The sequence below is a fragment of the Spea bombifrons genome, chromosome 5 (assembly GCF_027358695.1).
Source record: "Spea bombifrons isolate aSpeBom1 chromosome 5, aSpeBom1.2.pri, whole genome shotgun sequence".
In the NCBI taxonomy this organism is placed as follows: Eukaryota; Metazoa; Chordata; class Amphibia; order Anura; family Pelobatidae; genus Spea; species Spea bombifrons.
The window spans coordinates 33,551,714-33,571,391 of record NC_071091.1 but is presented as its reverse complement, the minus strand read 5'-3'; the positions used below and the strand labels follow the sequence as shown (position 1 = coordinate 33,571,391).

At 37.9% G+C, this 19,678-nt stretch overlaps 1 protein-coding gene across 2 annotated transcripts in view; it reads left to right on the top strand.

Annotated features, from left to right (window-relative positions):
• LOC128497952 (epidermal growth factor receptor-like) overlaps nt 1-19,678 on the top strand; it is a 106,765-nt gene that overhangs the window by 69,705 nt on the left and 17,382 nt on the right. The window contains exons 2-14 of one of the 2 annotated variants that reach the window (XM_053468194.1): nt 7,502-7,653; nt 8,068-8,248; nt 9,205-9,336; nt 10,361-10,426; nt 11,071-11,189; nt 12,500-12,641; nt 12,767-12,883; nt 13,311-13,443; nt 14,543-14,616; nt 15,830-15,920; nt 16,107-16,303; nt 16,835-16,967; nt 18,992-19,082. In XM_053468194.1, coding sequence (XP_053324169.1) covers nt 7,502-7,653; nt 8,068-8,248; nt 9,205-9,336; nt 10,361-10,426; nt 11,071-11,189; nt 12,500-12,641; nt 12,767-12,883; nt 13,311-13,443; nt 14,543-14,616; nt 15,830-15,920; nt 16,107-16,303; nt 16,835-16,967; nt 18,992-19,082 — 1,628 coding nt within the window. Of the gene's footprint in view, nt 1-7,501; nt 7,654-8,067; nt 8,249-9,204; nt 9,337-10,304; nt 10,427-11,070; nt 11,190-12,499; nt 12,642-12,766; nt 12,884-13,310; nt 13,444-14,542; nt 14,617-15,829; nt 15,921-16,106; nt 16,304-16,834; nt 16,968-18,991; nt 19,083-19,678 lie in introns of those variants that run through there. The other variant, XM_053468193.1, reaches the window with a different exon arrangement.

The window sequence follows — 19,678 nt, the reverse complement described above, 5'->3', positions numbered from 1 at the left end:
TGGCTACTGTGTTTAAATAAACTATAGTGTTCATAGAATACCTGGGCAACATGATTAAAATAATTATTAAAGCACAGTAAATGCATTTTTTTACATTACGGTCAATGAGTTGGAAGTAAGCTTTCAGTTTCAGGACAACCTCATAAAAAGTACACTAATTCTGGTTAATATATGTGATCTAAATCACGGCGTCTAAAAAAAAGGAAGATTTAAGCGGTTACACGTTTTTCCCAGTGGAAGCAGATGGATTCTCTATCTTCCTCTATCTCATAATTGAATCCACACTTGATGCAGCAGGAAGTGGTTGTTGACTTGAGAGTACAGGTCCTTCTTAGTTCCTCTAGTCACTTCACGGGGTTACTGGATACATTAGAAATATTTTTTATGGTAACACAATTGCGATATGAAAACAATATATATTTTGTCCTCTACTTTCTCACAAGCTATTTAAAGCAATTCACCAGTTGAAGGCAATGTGAAGATCTGAGGTTTGTTTAAATGCCGTTTTTGTCTGCATAGAAGATAACATCAGAGGAGTATAATACAGTACCACTATAAAAATAAGGACTGTAGACTGTAGACATTATCTACTGAGGTTGAGAGTCGTTGTTTTACCTTGAGATACTTTTTTAATGCTGCTTCTCGCATTCACATAAAGCCTTACCTTATAGCTAATAGATGCACTCCTACCATTTGAATTATGACAGTGCCTGTACTTAAAGTAATTAAATATGCATTTTTTGGTTACCATGTCAGGGATATAATACTGTCCTTTTAACTTTTCCATTTGTCAACAATTAACTCATTAACTTTGTAACATGTCCCAACTTGTAGGTTAATTTGGACTTCATGTGCTTGGACTTCAACTAAATAAGAGACACAAAAGTGTAATTTACCAGTTTCACTTTCTCTAACCTACATCGCATTGTGTTTGATTTCAGTTAGGATCTAAATACAAATGGCTGATTATAGTACCATAGAATGTTGAATAGAACAATGTACCTACTTCATTCTTTATATCTGATCTACCTAGAACAGGTAGATCAGATATCAGACTCACTCATGGAAAGACGTTTTACAACTAGGGTTTTATTTTGGTTTAATAATAATCTGCAGGTATTTGACGTGTTAATTGTAGCACCGAAATTCTCTTAGTGTCTTCATACCAATTTTATATGAAGCCACAGAATAGGTGAGACACTGGGAGAATAATGGTGAAGAATTGCCAGAATGGGTTGAGCTTTTGCATGTGGGTGGGTCTACTGTTAAGCCCCACCCCTTTCATCCAAGGACTAAATTTATATTTACTTTCAAAAATTAACAGAAAGAGCAAAACCACTCAAAAAAGTTTAATAAAACAAAATGACTTACATAACATGTATTCTATAACTATTACTATTCTATTTTCTTGGACTTTTTTATTATCCCATAGAATAGTCACATTAAAAGCATGGTTAATTAAAGTTTGCAGCCTATATGCATATATGTATGGATCTTAAGGCATTGCTCAATTATCTTACATGTCTGAGCTGCAGTATGATTAGAAAAGGGTTGCTTTTGACAGTAAAAATCCAGCTCAATATACACACGTCCTTTTGTAAACTTCCTGCGCAGCTCTAACAGCTGTGCAATACACTCATTTGATCAGGGATCTGATCATAAACCCTAGAGATTAGCGCAAATATAAAAAAACTATATATCAGCAGAGCATCTTACGTCTCTAATTAACCCGTTCTTGAGTTTTATGCCTGGCTAACAATGTTTCAAGGGAAGCTGGGTGAGCGAGTGTGGACTTAACCAAGGGTCACAGCCATGTTCAAAGTGTCTTCAGCAATTTGTCTCCTTCCTTCATTGGCTGCTTGCGTATGTTGAAACCTGTATTTCCAGAGGCTGCCATGGCCGCTCATGCATCTCTAGCATGATTGCCAACAATGGATATCTACCAATATGACCATTTTCCCTCCATAAGTAGATGTTTGTCGCAATCTCATGAAAGCACTGTGTACCCAGACAATGCCCGACAATATGCCTTGCTCAACTGAGTACAAAATACACAGCAACACAGAACTTGATTTCAAGAATCTTCTTTTTAACAGAATGTTATGCAAACATGGAACAAATTATTACTGGCTTGCCAAATAGTGTGCCAATAAGGTAAATATCTTGGCTGAAGGTATATAAAAGCAGAAAGTCTTTTTAATGATGTGTCGCTTTTATATACTCACTGAACTATTGCTACTATATGTTTGACTATACATTGTTTTAGCTTAAAACAAACTGATTCTTGGCCGACGGCTTATAAAATATGTACATTGTGAACATTTCTTTAGAATAAAAAAAAGAGGAGCCAAGCATAAGTACTGTTTATAATTGTCTACCATTTCACAGTGATCAACGTAATGTACAAGTACAGCCATTCCGAGAAAAGAGAAAGCTACAGGGCTGAAGAGCTTTACATATTGTATTTATGGAAACATTCAATGTTAAGGACTCTATGACTCCCATAAATGGGTTACCTGATTTTGGGATGACGCTCAGCTTTGCGTAAGCTTAGGTTCCCCTCCTTCTTAGCCATGTCCCCTACATATTAAACTCTGATACATGCTGAGGTTACAATGATGTCCTTCAACTGCACCTAAAAGGTTGGCCATCCTGTAGAACATCATCACAACTTATTGATTACAAATGTTGAAGTGCCCATTATTAAAAAAATAAGCTTAAACTGTCCTTTACATACAAACATTTAACCGCGTTAAGAATCTTCGGCCCATCTAGTCTGCCGCTTGTGATGTAACATAAGACTCAGATGTTAATTAGCTCTTGATACTGATATCTTAAATTCAGGATCGCTTTATGCTTATCCCATGTGTGTTTAATTTCTCTTACTGTATTAGCCTCTAGGACAGTGATGGGCAACCTTTTTGGCGTGGTGTGTCAAAAATCGGCAAAAAATCGAGCATAACTCGCGTGGTGTGTCACTTCGACAAAAAAAACATAATTTTGTGCAATTTATAGTTTAAACTACAAAAATGTATGATTGCAATATATAATTGTATTTAATAAACCAAAAACAAATTATTTAACATACCTGCTTAGTAACTACTTACCTTTCAGGAGTCCTGCGGTGGGGGTGCAAGGCCTCTGTCTCCCAGCTCTGCCACTGTATGGAACAGTATAGAGTGATGGGAGTTATGATGTACTTTAGAGCATAATTATATAATGAAAAATACATTGGAAATGGTACAGCATAACACCCATCACTCTCACACATTTACCAATCCACACGTATACCAATCCACACGTATACCAATCCACACATATATACAAATCCACACATATATACTAATCCACACACATATATACCAATCCACACACATACCAATCCACACGTATACCAATCCACACATATACACCAATCCACACATATATACCAATCCACACACATATACCAATCCACACATATATACCAATCCACACACACACCAATCCACACACATACACCAATCCACACACACATACCAATCCACACACATATACTAATCCACACACATACCAATCCACACACATACACCAATCCACACACGCACCAATCCACACACATACCAATCCACACATATACCAATCCACACATATAACAATCCACACACATACCAATCCACACACACATACCAAGCCACACACACACCAATCCACACACATACCAATCCACACACATACACCAATCCACACACATACACCAATCCACACACACATACCAATCCACACACATACCAATCCACACACATACCAATCCACACACATACCAATCCACACACACATACCAATCCACACACATATACTAATCCACACACATACCAATCCACACACATACACCAATCCACACACACACCAATCCACACACATACCAATCCACACACATACCAATCCACACATATAACAATCCACACACATACCAATCCACACACATACACCAATCCACACACACATACCAATCCACACACACATACCAATCCCCACACACATACCAATCCCCACACACATACCAATCCCCACACACATACACCAATCCACACACATACCAATCCACACACATACCAATCCACACACATACACCAATCCACACACATACACCAATCCACACACACATACCAATCCACACACACATACCAATCCACACACATACCAATCCACACACATACCAATCCACACACATACACCAATCCACACACATACACCAATCCACACACATACACCAATCCACACACATACCAATCCACACACATACCAATCCACACACATACACCAATCCACACACATACAAATCCACACACACATACCAAGCCACACACACATACCAAGCCACACACATATACCAATCCACACACACACACCAATCCACACACATACACCAATCCACACACATACACCAATCCACACACATGCACCAATCCACACACATACCAATCCACACACATACCAATCCACACACATACCAATCCACACACACATACCAATCCACACACATACCAATCCACACACACATACCAATCCACACACACATACCAATCCACACACACATACCAATCCACACACACATACCAATCCACACACACATACCAATCCACACACATACCAATCCACACACATACCAATCCACACACATACCCCAATCCACACACATACACCAATCCACACACATACCAATCCACACACATACACCAATCCACACACATACACCAATCCACACACATACACCAATCCACACACATACCAATCCACACGTATACCAATCCACACACATACACCAATCCATACACATACCAATCCACACACATACCAATCCACACACATACCAATCCACACACATACACCAATCCACACACATACACCAATCCACGCTCACTGTATGCTTTCCTACCTTTCCTCTTTTCTCCTTACAGCTCCTCTTCCTTCTCTTCGCTCCTCTTCTTCAGTTCTTGTCTTCTTCCGGGTCAGAGGGCACAGACAGCGGTGGGCGCGGCAACAGCTGTTGCCGCGCGGATCGCAAGGGAGCGGTATCGGAGGTCTTTAACAGACCTCCGGCTCCCTTGAGTGATTTTAAGCCGGGTTCAAGGGAGATCCTTGAACCGGCTTAAAATCACTCAAGGGAGCCGGTGGTCTGTTAAAGACCTCCGATACCGCTCCCTTGCGAGCCTGCTCCTCCACCGGCCCGCCCCCCGCTAGGTACGCTACTGCACGTCCCGCCCCCCCCTTTTTTTGGGGGGGTGACACGAGCAGGATTTCCTGCGATTCTTCCTCGGCTCCTGCACGGCCGCCGAGGATGAAAGAATCTGTGCTGGAGGAACGGGTCCTCCAGCACAGATTCTTTCATCCTCGGCGGCCGTGCAGGAGCCGAGGATGAATCGCAGGAAATCCTGCGCGTGTCACCCCAAATGGCTACGCGTGTCAGCACTGACACGCGTGTCATAGGTTCGCCATCACTGCTCTAGGATGTCTGATGGGAGACTGTTCCATTTATCTACCATCTTCTCAATAAAGTAAAATGTTACATTACATTCAATCTCTGAACATCTAGTTTTAGATTACAACCTCTTGTTCTCCACCTTTAAAATAAACTTTCTCTCTTGTACTTTGTTACCGCATCTACCTTACTGCATGGACAACACGTGAAGTCCAAAGAAAGACATTTCCCAACTTCAAATACAAATATATCTGTTATAAGATCACTTGGTGATCGCGGTCAGGTAGACTTGTCAGGAATGATGTTTCACTTTAGGTGTGGTTACAATTTCATTGAGATTTCGTTTTAAATATCTAAAAGAATATTCTTATTCATTTAACACAACATGCAGTATTCTGAAGTTACAGACCACAGATATTAATAACGCATTGATCTTCAGTCATGCCTGCCATCCAATTACTCTTCATTTCTGTTGAACAATCAAAGTGTTCAGAGATCATCTATCTCCCTAACAACTCTTAATGATAAACCTGTTGCAGGCTATGCTTTGTACTTCAGCTAACTAACATAGCACATCAAAAGAAATCGAACATTACTGCTTTTTTTCGGCACAAATTATTTTCGATTTTCTTTTTTTAAATGGAATTTGGACATTTTTTAACCTAAATTCAGTGCCTGGTAATAGACTTGTCCTATCCCATCCACGCTCATGCATGTGGACATTGACACAATGTCGCATTGTTCTCTGTAGGAATTAAGTTAACAAAGTTTTAGTGGTTATGGTTAGAGGAGTGGCTTGGAGGCAGAGCATGACCAAAACTTATTAATGTATATGACTTCTGACTCACTCAGTATGTTTCTTATCAATATCTTTTCTGCTGTCTCTGTATCATGATTATCATGAGTTTTGGCGCTGAAGAACACTTTGCCACACCAGGCAAAAGAGGCGCAGAGGGATTTGGGTTCAAAAGAAGGATAGCTGTGGGATACAAGATGATCATTTTCAACTGTACTTAAATATATGACCGATGTGATGTGAAAACATGGACCTGATCACTGTACCTGACCTGCACTTACACGTGATCCATGTTCCTTGATCTTAAAGTTGATTTTAGAGTTATCAGATGTGCCACCTTGTGGTTATTTTGTTAATATTTGTATAAACTTATGTGCTTTAAATTCAGAATTGTACACTAAGGATTAGTAACCAAATGAGTCTTTCATTAGTATATAGTCATTGCATTATTAATTTAAAAGACCCTCGGTTTATTGTGCATCAATAATGAATGTCTCTCAGGACCCTCCTTTGTAATTGACCTTTTATTCTGGGTAATTATTTATTAATAGTTGTGGGGTTTGTGCTCCTATCACTTCTATTTACTCCTCTATAAAGTGTTAAGCATCGAAAGAGTAAAATGGACTCCTTCACACATTTTGACTCCCTGATTTACCATGCATCATAAATGGCAAATCATGATGGGGGCTTTTTTTTTCTAGAAAGACTGAACAAACCCTGCATATTGCATAGTAAAAAAATTCCAGTTTAGCAGTTTTTACATAAGAAGCCCGCTGAGGTTGCATCTTCATAATGCATGGTAAAGGCAGTAAGTTCTGCCAACCTCAGTTTAATGAATATACAACAAAGTCCCTTGACCTCAACTGTACTTTGTGACGCACTTGGCACAAGACTAATAAGCAAATAAATCAGTAAACTTGCACGACAACTAGCAAATTCTCTAAACTAGTATTGTCATATACAGAGTTTCTTAATGTGGGAGTTCATGCCCCCCCCAAAAAATGTTTTATGTTTCCTCTTAAATGAAGGAAACTTTGTGATAGTCAGTCAAAGCCATGCAGGCTTAAGCCAAGTTTAAACCCAAAACCCAAACTGTTTGGGGTTTATTGACAAATAATGCAAATTTTCTTTGTGAGCATGCAAGGGCATACAACCTCCACTGAGTCTGGTCAGTCAAATTACTTTATGATAGGTTATATACTGTGTGAATAACTGTACTTAGTTGTCTTAATGTTGTATTACAGTATGCATTAGCACATTCAACAAGTTTAATCGGCTTGGATCAGATGAAGATCACTACATTGCGATGAAACGGACCTACAGTGACTGTGAGATTGTGATTGGAAATCTTGAAATCACCTACCTACAACCCCATCATAATGCCTCCTTCCTAAAGGTAATGTAAATAACGTTTACATTCCAGTCCCTAATAGAAGTTATGTATATGTATTCTCTTCTCTCTTAGCTGCCCTGACAATTCATTAGAGATAACAGACTGAAGATATAATAGTGTTTGTGTGATGGATATAGATGACTGTAGTAATCTGAGCACCTGTGAAGACTAGAATAAAGTGTTGTGATGAATGTTGGTGTCAAGCATGTAGGAGCCACAAAAAGCTAAGGGGAGTAATGGTTATAAAGACTCCATAATTTCATAATACACACTATTCTTGATATCGCTACTGTTAATAGGTTCCTTTCATTATGCATTCAGGAGGTTAGGGATTCGTTTTCATTATCACTTTCTGCTCTTTTTGGCCATGGTAGCAAATGTGTTTAAGATAATCTAACTGTTCTATTCTAATTTCAGAGCATAAGAGAAGTTGGAGGTTATGTTCTCATCTCTTTGAATGGTATTAAAAGCATTCCTCTAGAAAACCTTCGGATCATCAGAGGCAACACTTTGTACAAAAATACATATGCATTGGCCATTGTCTTAAATGTTCAAGAAAACCACAGTTTAGAAGAGCTTCCTATGAGAAGTCTAACCGGTAAATATATAGATACAGAGTCCAACTTTTAATTGTGTACAAGTAACATTATTGTCCCACTTTACCATTTTATTTTACGTTAGCTGTCATGCAGTAGAATGACCCATTTTACCAGTGCTTAATTTTACATAAGCATACAGGTGAACTTCCCAGAACAGGCTATATGGAGCTCTCGCTCTTTGAAGGGTGGGGTTGCAAGGGGTGGGGCTCACCATATGCATGGGCAGGACTAGCTACTTGAGGGGCATGGTTAGCTATGTGATGGGTGGGGCTAGCCAAAGATAGCAGGGAATTCTATGGTGTGGGAATGGGCGTGGCTAAACCCCACTTCCCTGCCCTGTGGTAAGGGCAGAGTGACCCATAGACCCAGATAAGCAGTGCTTCTCTTGGAGAGTTCCATAGGTATGTACATATAGTGTTCATATGAAGGGTTATATAGCAGGCTAGCATGTGGCACAGAATAAATACCACTATTATCATATACAAGATTTACCCCTTTTTCAACCAATAATGTTTTAAACATCTGGGAATTCAAAGCAAGAATTGTGAGGCCCTAAGACCAGTGATCCACCACATATCCACCATGCACATTGCAAAGGTGTTACCTCTTGTAGACCCTTCCAGTCCAAGCTAGTATTCTTAGTAACTACAAAGGCAGTTTAAGGGACATTTTGATTAAGGTGATTTTATTATTCACAAAACGTGTTCTCAACTGTGGTATTAAAGTGACCTCACACGGTTGACCATATCATTTGTACATGTTTAGCTTAGTCTGTGGTAGTGTAGCCAACAAGGAAGGGGTGAATGTGACCTGCAGGCTAAAGATACAAAAAGACTGTGTCCAACCAACAAATTAATTATTTCTATACTGTGGTATAATATATTTGCCGTGTGCTTTTGTTTACGTAACACAGGATACATGACTAATATATATATGTATATTCTTTTCCTTACAGAAATTCTTAAAGGCGGAGTTAGGATAGGAGAAAATCAAAACCTTTGCAGTTTAAGCACAATCAAGTGGAAAGACATCGTAAACGAAGAAAATCCAAACAATCAGATTTCTGTGCAAATGCAATGCACTCCTGGTATTATTATTATTATTATTATGAATTTGTTTATCAGACACTACTGTTAATGACATCAATAACATCAATGACATCAACAATAATGTCATTTACCATTTTTAATTCTGTAATAAGGGGCAATTGTAAAGGGTCTGAATACTTTTGCAAAGGCACTGTATATCAATTTTCTGCATTATAATAATATTTAATATTTACAAAAACATGTATTTTAATCTGATGAGATTTTCGAAAAGACACAACATTTAGGACAAAATCATACGGCATTTAAGTTTTTTTTATTTTTTTATCTGGCAATATAATTTATATATGTATATATTTATAAAATAATATATTCATAACGATATCTATGGTAGTTTAGACCTTTCTCAATGAGTTTTGGTCTGAAAAGTAAGTACGTGTATTTTATTGCACATTGTATATTATCTTCCATTACACTGATATTATAGTTATACTTAATAACATGTTGTGTTGCATACAAATGATAAGATAAATCGATTTTTTAAGAGCTTTTCAAATTCAATTACTTTTGCAATATTTTCTAGTGAATACATTTTATTTTTTCGTTCTTCGTACACAAGCTGGTATTTGGGATAGAGGGCATATCGTACTTGAAGACCCAAACCCTATTTCTCTTCTTCACTCATAGACTGGGGATTTGACTCACAATAAGACCTTGACATATACTGGATGGAACACGATCATTTCTAAGAAAAGATAACAGAATTCCTATCATGGTGATGAGAGTTACTAGGAAAAGTTGACAAAAGAGTTGGTGGGAGAGTTGTGTTTCAGCTCCTTGGTGTCATTATACATTACGATGATCCATAGAGCTCTTGCTTTATAATAAGTCCTGGAATAAGGCAGTTAAAACCAAAAGTCACCTGAGCACTCTCTCTCTCCAACTGTCCCTTAAGGCTGGTTAATGGGGCACTTAAGTCTTTAGAATAAAATATTTTTAAATATATTTTATTTCTATGAAGCTATGCAGTGTTTAGGCATAAACATCTGTACATTTCTGTTTCAGATTTCAAATGTCATGATAATTGTAGTGGATCATGCTGGGGACCTGGCCCTGAAAACTGCCAAATATGTAGGTTTATTGTCCATAAGCTTTACATATCGAAAATGTGTATGAAAGAGGTGCCGCAATAATGGTCTGTCACTTTGCACGATCTACATTTTAGAGTTTTATACACTATATAAACCTATATAATGGTCGTTATGTATTAAAATAAGCAATATATACTTACTTGATTAAAATCTCACCTTATGTGTACATCATGTGCGCAACAACCTTAATGTAACCATTCTCGGGATTTGTTTAGCATTTAGTTATATCTTTCCTATTGTTATGTTGCTGATTGTTGTTAAGTGCAAGCAGCATTTGTAATTGTTGGGATAAGGATGATAATATCAAGTGCTATGAATTCTTCTGACGCTTAATAAATGTAATGTAAAAGGTTAATAGTTCTCCTTTATCACTTGGAGACGTGCTACGTATGGTTTGTCAGGCTGCCATATCAGTTCTTGGGGCAATTTTTTTTTTTTTTTTTTTTAAAAAAAAGGATTTTATAACTACTATAATGTAATCAGATTTTTGAGGTGTATCGGTTATTCAAATCATTAGAATTTATTGCCAGTGTCTTCTGTTTCACTCACAAAAATATTTTCACTTTATGTTCTGTAACTCAAATAATTACCAGTAGATTTGATTGCCACTCTCTTCTCTTTCAGTCACAAAAACCATTTGTGCTCAGCAGTGTTCAGGTCGTTGCAGAGGCCCTATGCCCAGTGATTGCTGTCATAGCCAATGTGCAGGTGGTTGTACAGGACCTAAAGAAAAAGACTGCTTGGTAAGGTTCATTAGTAACTTAATTTGGAAATACTTCATATAAAGTGTGTCTTAAACAATTTTCAAGGGGTGGAATGTTGGGCAGATCAAAGTGAAAATAGACTTTTTTTTATCCTTCTGCTTTGTGTGTGGAAATGAAAAACTACATACAAAAAGGGTTGTTGGTTCCCTGGTGTAGGGTGATCATTTTGAGGCACCGTCCAGGGTCCCGGGCACCTTCATTCTGGGACAATTTAGTGTCCAAGAATGAGTAGCCCTACCTTCTCCGCCAACTGCTTGTGTGCCCCTCTCTCCTTTCAGACAGCACCAGTTCTTCTCTTGCATTTTCTTCTTCTGCCTTCTTTTTTATTGTGCTTCTCCCTGATATTAGCCCACATGACAGGCCTTCTGCATAAGGGCGGTGCCTTCATGCACCAATTGGAGGAGAAGTTGTCCCTGTGGTGTGCGGAGTCTGCCATTATGCAGAAGCACACCAGAAGGCCTGGTCAACAAAGCTGATCCCAGGGAGAAGCAGATGAAGAAAGAATATGCATAAAATGTTGACTGAGACATTGAGAGAGAGTAAGAGAGTGTGAGAGAATGAGTGAGAGTGTGTAAGTGTGAGTTAGAGTGTGTGTGAGAGAATGTGATTAAAAGTGAGTGAGAGTGAAAAAGCAAACACAAATGATAATGGCAGATGGGAGTTATGCTGTACCACCATCAATATATGGCTCACTATATAATGATAGGAGTGATGCTGTACCACCATCTGTGTATGGCTTGCTATATAATGATAGGAGTCATGCTTCACCACTGTCTGTGTCAGGCTCACTACATATTCTTAGAAGTCATGCTGCACCACTGTATGCGCCGGCTCGCTATATAGTGATAGGAGGTGTGCTGTACCACCCTTTGTAGCTGATTCCCTATACAATGATAGGAGTCATGCTGTGCCACTGTCTGTGGCAATGCAATTGTAAACGTAAGTAAGAAATTAAGTGTCCCTGAATGGCAGTTTGGAAATGTGGTCACCCTACTCTGTGAGCAGTATCAGACTGATACGTCGATGATGATTTTTCCTCTGTAATAGCACAAAAAGCATACCTAATTGGGTAGCGCTAATCAAAGCATTTCAATCAATCAAGAGAGCAAGTTCCAAACTGAAAATGCTATTTACAGAGCTTTACTGCCATTCCTGCTATATTGTATTGATTAGGCATAACAAATTTAAAAACAAATTAAAAATATGGCATTTTCCTTTGCTGCTGGTATATGTTCATTGCGCAATAATAATTTTATTATATGCCTTTTTATCCCCTAATACATATGCAGGCTTGCCGCAAATTTCGTGATGGCGAAACATGCAAAGAAAGTTGCCCACTGCTGCACATATACAATCCTTCTACTTACCAAATGGAAGTAAATCCAGAAGGAAAGTACAGTTTTGGAGCTTCCTGTGTAAAAACATGCCCACGTAAGTTTGCTGACCATTGATTATACTAATGCATAATATATAACATGTATATATATATATATATATATATATATATATATATATATAAAGATTTTTGGAACATGCAATTTCTTTTCATATTATAGGTAACTATGTTGTGACTGTTCATGGGTCGTGTGTTCGGACTTGTCCAGCGAATTCTTATGAAATAGAAGAAAATGATATGCGTATTTGCAAAACATGTGATGGACCATGTACTTCAGGTAAAAATGAATTTGTGCATTTTCTTTATTAAATGGCATCAGTATGATTTGTATTAATGTATTTTTTTATCCCAGTAGTAATTTATAAGCCACAGCATCTACAAAGAAACAAAATCCAATCAAAATAAAAGCCTTTTAATTTACCAAATTTTGCATGTATTTCAAATAATATTTATATTAATGGCTTATACCTAAATGTATATTATGTGTATATATATATATATATATTATGTGTATATATATATATAAAAACACATTTATAAATAACATAAAAAATATACAGCTGTACATCTCAGGTCTATCACAGTCCATTTTATCTTTGCTTTAGTCCTATCATGACAGCAAATTCGTTTATATGTTACTGAGGTGGTCTGTTTTCACTTTCGTCACACGGCAATTTATTGTAATCATTTGTTAATTTTTCCAGAAAAAGTTTGCACTGGAATCGGTACCGGAGACTTGAAAACTGCTGTTACGATAAATGGTGGAAATATTGAATCCTTTCAAAACTGCACCAAGGTGCAAGGAGACGTAGTCATCCTGGCTTCGGCAAAGTCTGAGTAAGTGATACGTTGAAGTATACTTTGACTATAAAGTGTTTTTAGAAAGATTCAACTTGTGTGTGTGTATACACTCACTTGCCACTTTATTAGGTACACCAGTTCAATTGCTTGCTTACACAAATAGCTAATCAGCCAATCAAATGGCAGCAATTCAATGCATTTAGGCATGTAGACAAGAGCCCTGCGCGGGACTACTTTTTTAATCCCGCTCCCACCCGCTCCCGCGGTTTTTAATCCCGCTCCCGCCCGCTCCCGCAATGTGGGTGTTCCGCTCCCGCCCGCTCCCGCCACTTTTGTGGCCAATCATGCCCGCCTCCTTACCAGATTTCCCGTGCAGTCCCGCGCGGCTGCCCTCGAGTTGTTCCCTCACGGCGTCTCTTCTCTTGCTCCGCCCAGGAACAAGGCGGAGTCACAGGAAGTGACATCACATCACGTGACTCCGTTTTGTTCCTGGGCGGAGCAAGCTAGGTGACACTGTAAGGGAGCAGCAAGAAGGCAGCCTTGTGGGACTGCACGGGATTACCGGGACCTGCAGGTACAGTGCCTGACCGCCTGCTCCCGCCCGCAGCCCCAGCAAGACTGCCCGCGCCCGCAGGTTTTTTGGCGGGTCCCGCGGAACCCGCCTCCCAGTGCAATCCTCTAATGTAGACATAGTCAAGACAACTGAAGTGGGACTTTGTGCCTATTCAGCCAAAAGAGCATTTGTAAGGCCAGGTACTGATGTGAAGGTGATTTCCGCGTGCTATGTAAGCGGTTATTACTGTGGACCAGGGTAAATCTAGGAAGGCAGAGATTTCACGATCCGATTTCTGGCAATGGTGGCATCCCATGACAGGGCCCCTTTAGAGTCACTGAACTCTAGTACAACCCGTTCTTACACTTATTAGCAATGGTTGTGACTGAAACACTTATATTCAATAATTAAGCAGTGTCTACATACTTTTGGTTGTATAGTGTGCGTAAATATATTTATATATAAAGCTGCATTATTATGTTTGTTTTTTTTTTAATACAAGTTCTCAGATTTGTAATGATTTTATTGTAATGATTGCATACCGTGCTTTTTTAAGTAGTATTTAATTTTCTTAAATTACAGTGACCGATTCACTAATACTCCAAAACTGGATCCTGAAAAACTGAATTACTTTAGGTCTGTGCGTGAAATAACAGGTAAGTCGATGTTGTTGTTTTACAACAAATATATTAGGGTGTTAAATTACATTTGGAATGTTAGTTTTAAGGAGTCATTACTGGGGCAATATACTATATTTGAAATTGGTAAGTGGGGGCTAAAAGACTGGGGGTTAATTAATATTTCCTAGAAAAAGTTGTTTATATATAGGAAAGTCATCTTTTTCATGTATTGTTTGGGCATATGTACAAATAATTTGGTTTTAGGAAGCCAGGTGAATGGGCAGACTTGATTAACTAGTTATTATTTTCTCTAATAATCTAAGTAGGGGCGGATAAAGCTCAATACTGCTTGCATCACAAGGTCTCTTTTTATATCATAAGATATAAGAAAGTTTGGGAGTGTTAGTCCATGCAACCTATTCATTATTTGTGTTCAAATCACGGTACAATTATGCAGGGGCAAACCTGAAGTATTTGTCACCCGGGACAGATCCTATATTTGACAGCCCCATCAACATCTTACCCCCCCCACCAGTACCTCACATGCACACACAATTTTACACACACTAACATTTGCAAAAATTTACACACTCACAACATATGCACATACTCACTGACACACACTTATTCCCTACACACTCATGTTAACACATACTCCCTCTCTCACACACACATTCATGTTTATACAAACACACATTAATGCTCATATACACATACACATCCATACACACGTCCAATTTTGGACACACAAACTTACACACTCACCCCAACAAACATGCTCACTAACATACACTTACACCCTACACATACTCCTTCTTACACATACACATCAATGCTGACACATTTACACATTCATGCTTACATATCAATGCTCACACACACACATGCACATCCATGTTCCCACACACACACATTTACACATTCATGCTTACACACACATTCACACACGCTCACACACACTTATACACTCTCAACCTAATGTATATATACATACATACTCCCTTCTTTACCCTCACCCTCTCCTTCCTATCCTCACTCACCTCCTTAACTACTGTTGTGTTCCCTCCAGTTGTGAGTGTTACGTGACCTTGCTATGTTCCTGTCAGATCAGCCCTCTGTGAACAATTTTGGACCAGCCCGGCGGCAGCCCATCCCTGTGTTGCACTCCCTGATGAGTGGCACTTAACGCCCCCCTAAGTATGCCACTGCAATTATGTTTTTTATTTATTTGTGTTTTATGCTTCTCTAGGATGTTTAGTCATTCAGTGGTGGCCAGAAAATTACACTGATTTGAGTCAATTTGAAAACCTTGAAGTGATCCATGGCAGAAATATACGACAGTAAGTTTTTCTGTACATTTTCATTACATACAAAGTAACTACTACAAAGTAACATTTCATGGGGAATTCCATGATTTTTCCCACCTCTTTTTCATAATATGCAAAGTTTCATGACTAAAGTGATCCATAGAAAGTCAATTGTAAATAACATTGTATTAAATACATTTGAATTCATTTCTTTTCTAGCTATACTTTTTCTTTGGGTATCGCCCGTCTGTCCATAACCTCATTGGGATTACGGTCCCTCAAAGAAGTGAGCGATGGAGATGTTATAATTAAGACAAACAAAAACCTTTGCTACGTTGACACGATCAACTGGAAAAATATCTTCAGAACAAACCAAAACTCCATTGTTGAAAACAATGAACTCCCAGAGAATTGTGGTATGTCGCCATATGCATTATCTATGTAGTGTGTGTGTGTATGGATTTTAATTTAGCAATAATTTGAATGTGTGGATTTTATGCCTGTAGTCACTGTATTATGATTTTATTTCTTTCTTGCTGCGTATATATGTCAGGCTTTATGTATGAAATACAGATACGATGACACATAGCAATAGATTTGTTGCATGATGTAGCAGAAAGCCTGATATTTTTACTAATGTCTCTTTGTGGTTTTAAAGTACCCTTGGAGGGGGTAGAAAAGGTCAGGGATAGAAGATCAGAATGGAAAACACATTAAGAGAGCAGCTGGGTAAAGATTAGCGATGATGATGAAGAGAAAAAGAAGAGTATGACTACCAATATCTGTTTTATATGGCTATATCGCTACCGAAATATAAGAACACCAATACCTTTTCGATCAGGGTTTTCTTAAACATCTGCCGGTCACCGCTATTTGCAACTTAATTCTAATAGTAATTGGAACATGTTTGTATGTATTGACAATGTATATGTTTCATTTATTTTAAGCGGCCAAGGGAGATGTGTGTGACCCTTTATGCTCTGATGATGGATGTTGGGGGCCAGGGCCTTTCCAGTGTTTTTCCTGCCGCAATTTTACTCGTGGACGGGAATGTGTTGACTCCTGCAATACCTTATCAAGGTATCTATTGAATCATTTGTTATTTAATTATTTTTTAAAAACAAATGCAAATACACACTGAAGTTCTATATTTTTAAATGCTTTTAAAAAACTATAGTACAGTAAAAAAAAAAAAAAAGAATTTGATGGCAGGTAAGAACCAATCCGACCCATCTAGTTTACCTGTTAATTGTAGAACACTTGAATACTTTACAAACAAAATGCCATATTTTTTTCTTTTTGGATCTGGCTGTTCTTTCAAGGATATTTGCAAAATAGACCTTTTGCTCAGAAAATGTCCTTGTTTTCCATGAAAACAGTGACTCCTAAACCCATTGAAAACAATGAATTTTGAGCCCATACATGTATGGGCTTTGTCATTAAGGGGTTAATGTAATGGTGGAGTTGAAATTATGCGACATACAGGTGAAGACATGAAAGTTCAAAATTAAAGGTCGCAGGCTCTTGCATTCCCTTGTAAATAACTTGCAGATTAGTGAATCTGCAAGTTGTTTTGTGGGTGTTAGCAACCGACGAAGACTTGAGTTGAGACTGATCAGTTGAGTTAACCCTTAACACGACTAAAGACTCAACTTCATAGTCAATAGACCCAAGAGTTTCTGGTTGGGTAAATACTAATAAGCTGTTGTATTCAGTAGAGGTAAGTGAGGTATTCAGTGCTTGATGACTTCATGGGAGGAAGCTGTTCGGTGTGTTACTCACTTTTTTCTACCAAACTCCATTTTAAATAAGTAAAGTAGTTAGACAGTGATATTAAACATTTATTTCTGAGCATGGTCTGTTTTTACAATGATAACTGGAACAGAATCTGTAATGTCACCAAAGCTTTATTTGGGGGAAAGAAGGTCCCAGTGCTTAACAATACTAGAGAAGAACCCTGCTATAGTTTTTGTTATTGAGCTCAAAAATATAGGACCAGTATGACTAAATCCTAATTTTATATTTTTCCGTTAATTAGTGCTGCTAAAAGCCATAATACCCAGCATATGGCCTTGGATTTGCTTTTTGCTCCTTCAGTCAGTAAATCTCTTCCAGGTGACCAAAACGTCATACTCAAAAAACAGAATTTCCAGTTTTAGCTCCTAGGTTTCTATTACTAATTAAAAGAAAGCGAACAGCAGTATGTAACTTGAGAAGAAACAAACATGTCCCAGTGGTTCTCAATATTTCCAGTGACGTTTTTCTGTGCATCTCAAAATGTCTCTGAAATCCACAGGATATCCATTAAACCTATTCGACAAAAGAAAAAGAAGAAAGGCCCTCTTTACTTGTATTCCAATTAATATTTATTTTGAAAAAGTCAATCCATATTCAATCAGTGTAGGAAAATTGAGCAAGCATAACATGTTCCGCTCCTCATTGGGCGTTTAGTTATAAGCATAAAGTGACGGGAAACCGTATCAATTTAACCGTTATTGTGACTTGATAATATCCATACACATAATCAATAAACAGTAGTATTATCTAGTGCTGATGTCAGCCAATCAGAATCAAGTGTATTCTTTGGTGGGAAAATGGAGCATAGCAAAATTTGTTTCTTGTAATATTTTATGGGAGGAAAATGCTGTTATTATTAAAATCCAATGAAATGGAATCAGAAGTTACATTAGATGTCCGTCTGTTAACACACATGAGCCTCATATGCATTTCTGTCCGCTAATGCTGGGTCAGTACATAGAATTATTAAGGTACATATAATACATATTCAAAATAACTTTATTAGTATAAATTCAGCAGATACAAAAACCGTAATGGGAAAAATGTGTTTTATGCCAATAACATCTCTCTACAGCTAAACTATGGACAAAGAGGATAACGCGGTTGTGTATAAACATAAAGTCCAATACAAAGTTGGCTGGTTATTAAAGCACCACTTTTACCACTTCTGGTATTTATTATTTATCACTTGTGTTGTTACAGTCAGATTTATAGTTATAATATCATTTTAATAATTTGTAAATATTTTTATGCCATTAATTAAAAAAAGAAAGAAATGTAACAGATATCTAATGTCTTTTGTATAGGGAGCCTCGAGAGTATGTGAGTGATGGCGTCTGTTTTAAGTGCCACTCTGAGTGCATGCCTCAGAACACCACTGTCACCTGCAGCGGACCCGTAAGTATTCATACTTGATTACGTAAATGAGTATGAGTGTAATAATATGAGTGAAATCAGCAGTATACATTAATCCCCCTTTAAGATATGACCTGAAAGATGTTTTCCACCCCTGGAGTGCCAAGAACAGCTTTTTTTGCCCACCCATATACAATATTTGGAAATAATGTCTGTTTATGGTTTTGCAATGTTTACAATTTTGGTTGGATATAGTTGGGTCTATTCAGTAAGCGTTTGAGTAGTTAGTCGATTCAGTAAAATGTTTTTTTGTTGTTGTGTGCAAGGGCATGAGAGTTGTAGTAAATCTTGCAAAATCCAAAAATCCGAAAAACAGACACCCCTCTGAAAATACATTTAACAAAGAGCATTTTGTTTATTTTAACCCTTATCACAATTGGAATTGTTTGCTCATGATGGGTGGGGGGTTCAGTCATCACCCCTAATGTGTTAATACAGATTCCAGGGATACCCTTTTCATTCCTTTTAAATTGTATACACTATTGTTCAAAAGTTTGGGATCACTTAGAAATGTCCTTGTTTTTTAAAGAAAAACAAATTTTGGCCATTAAAATAACTCTGAAATACACTGTGTAGAC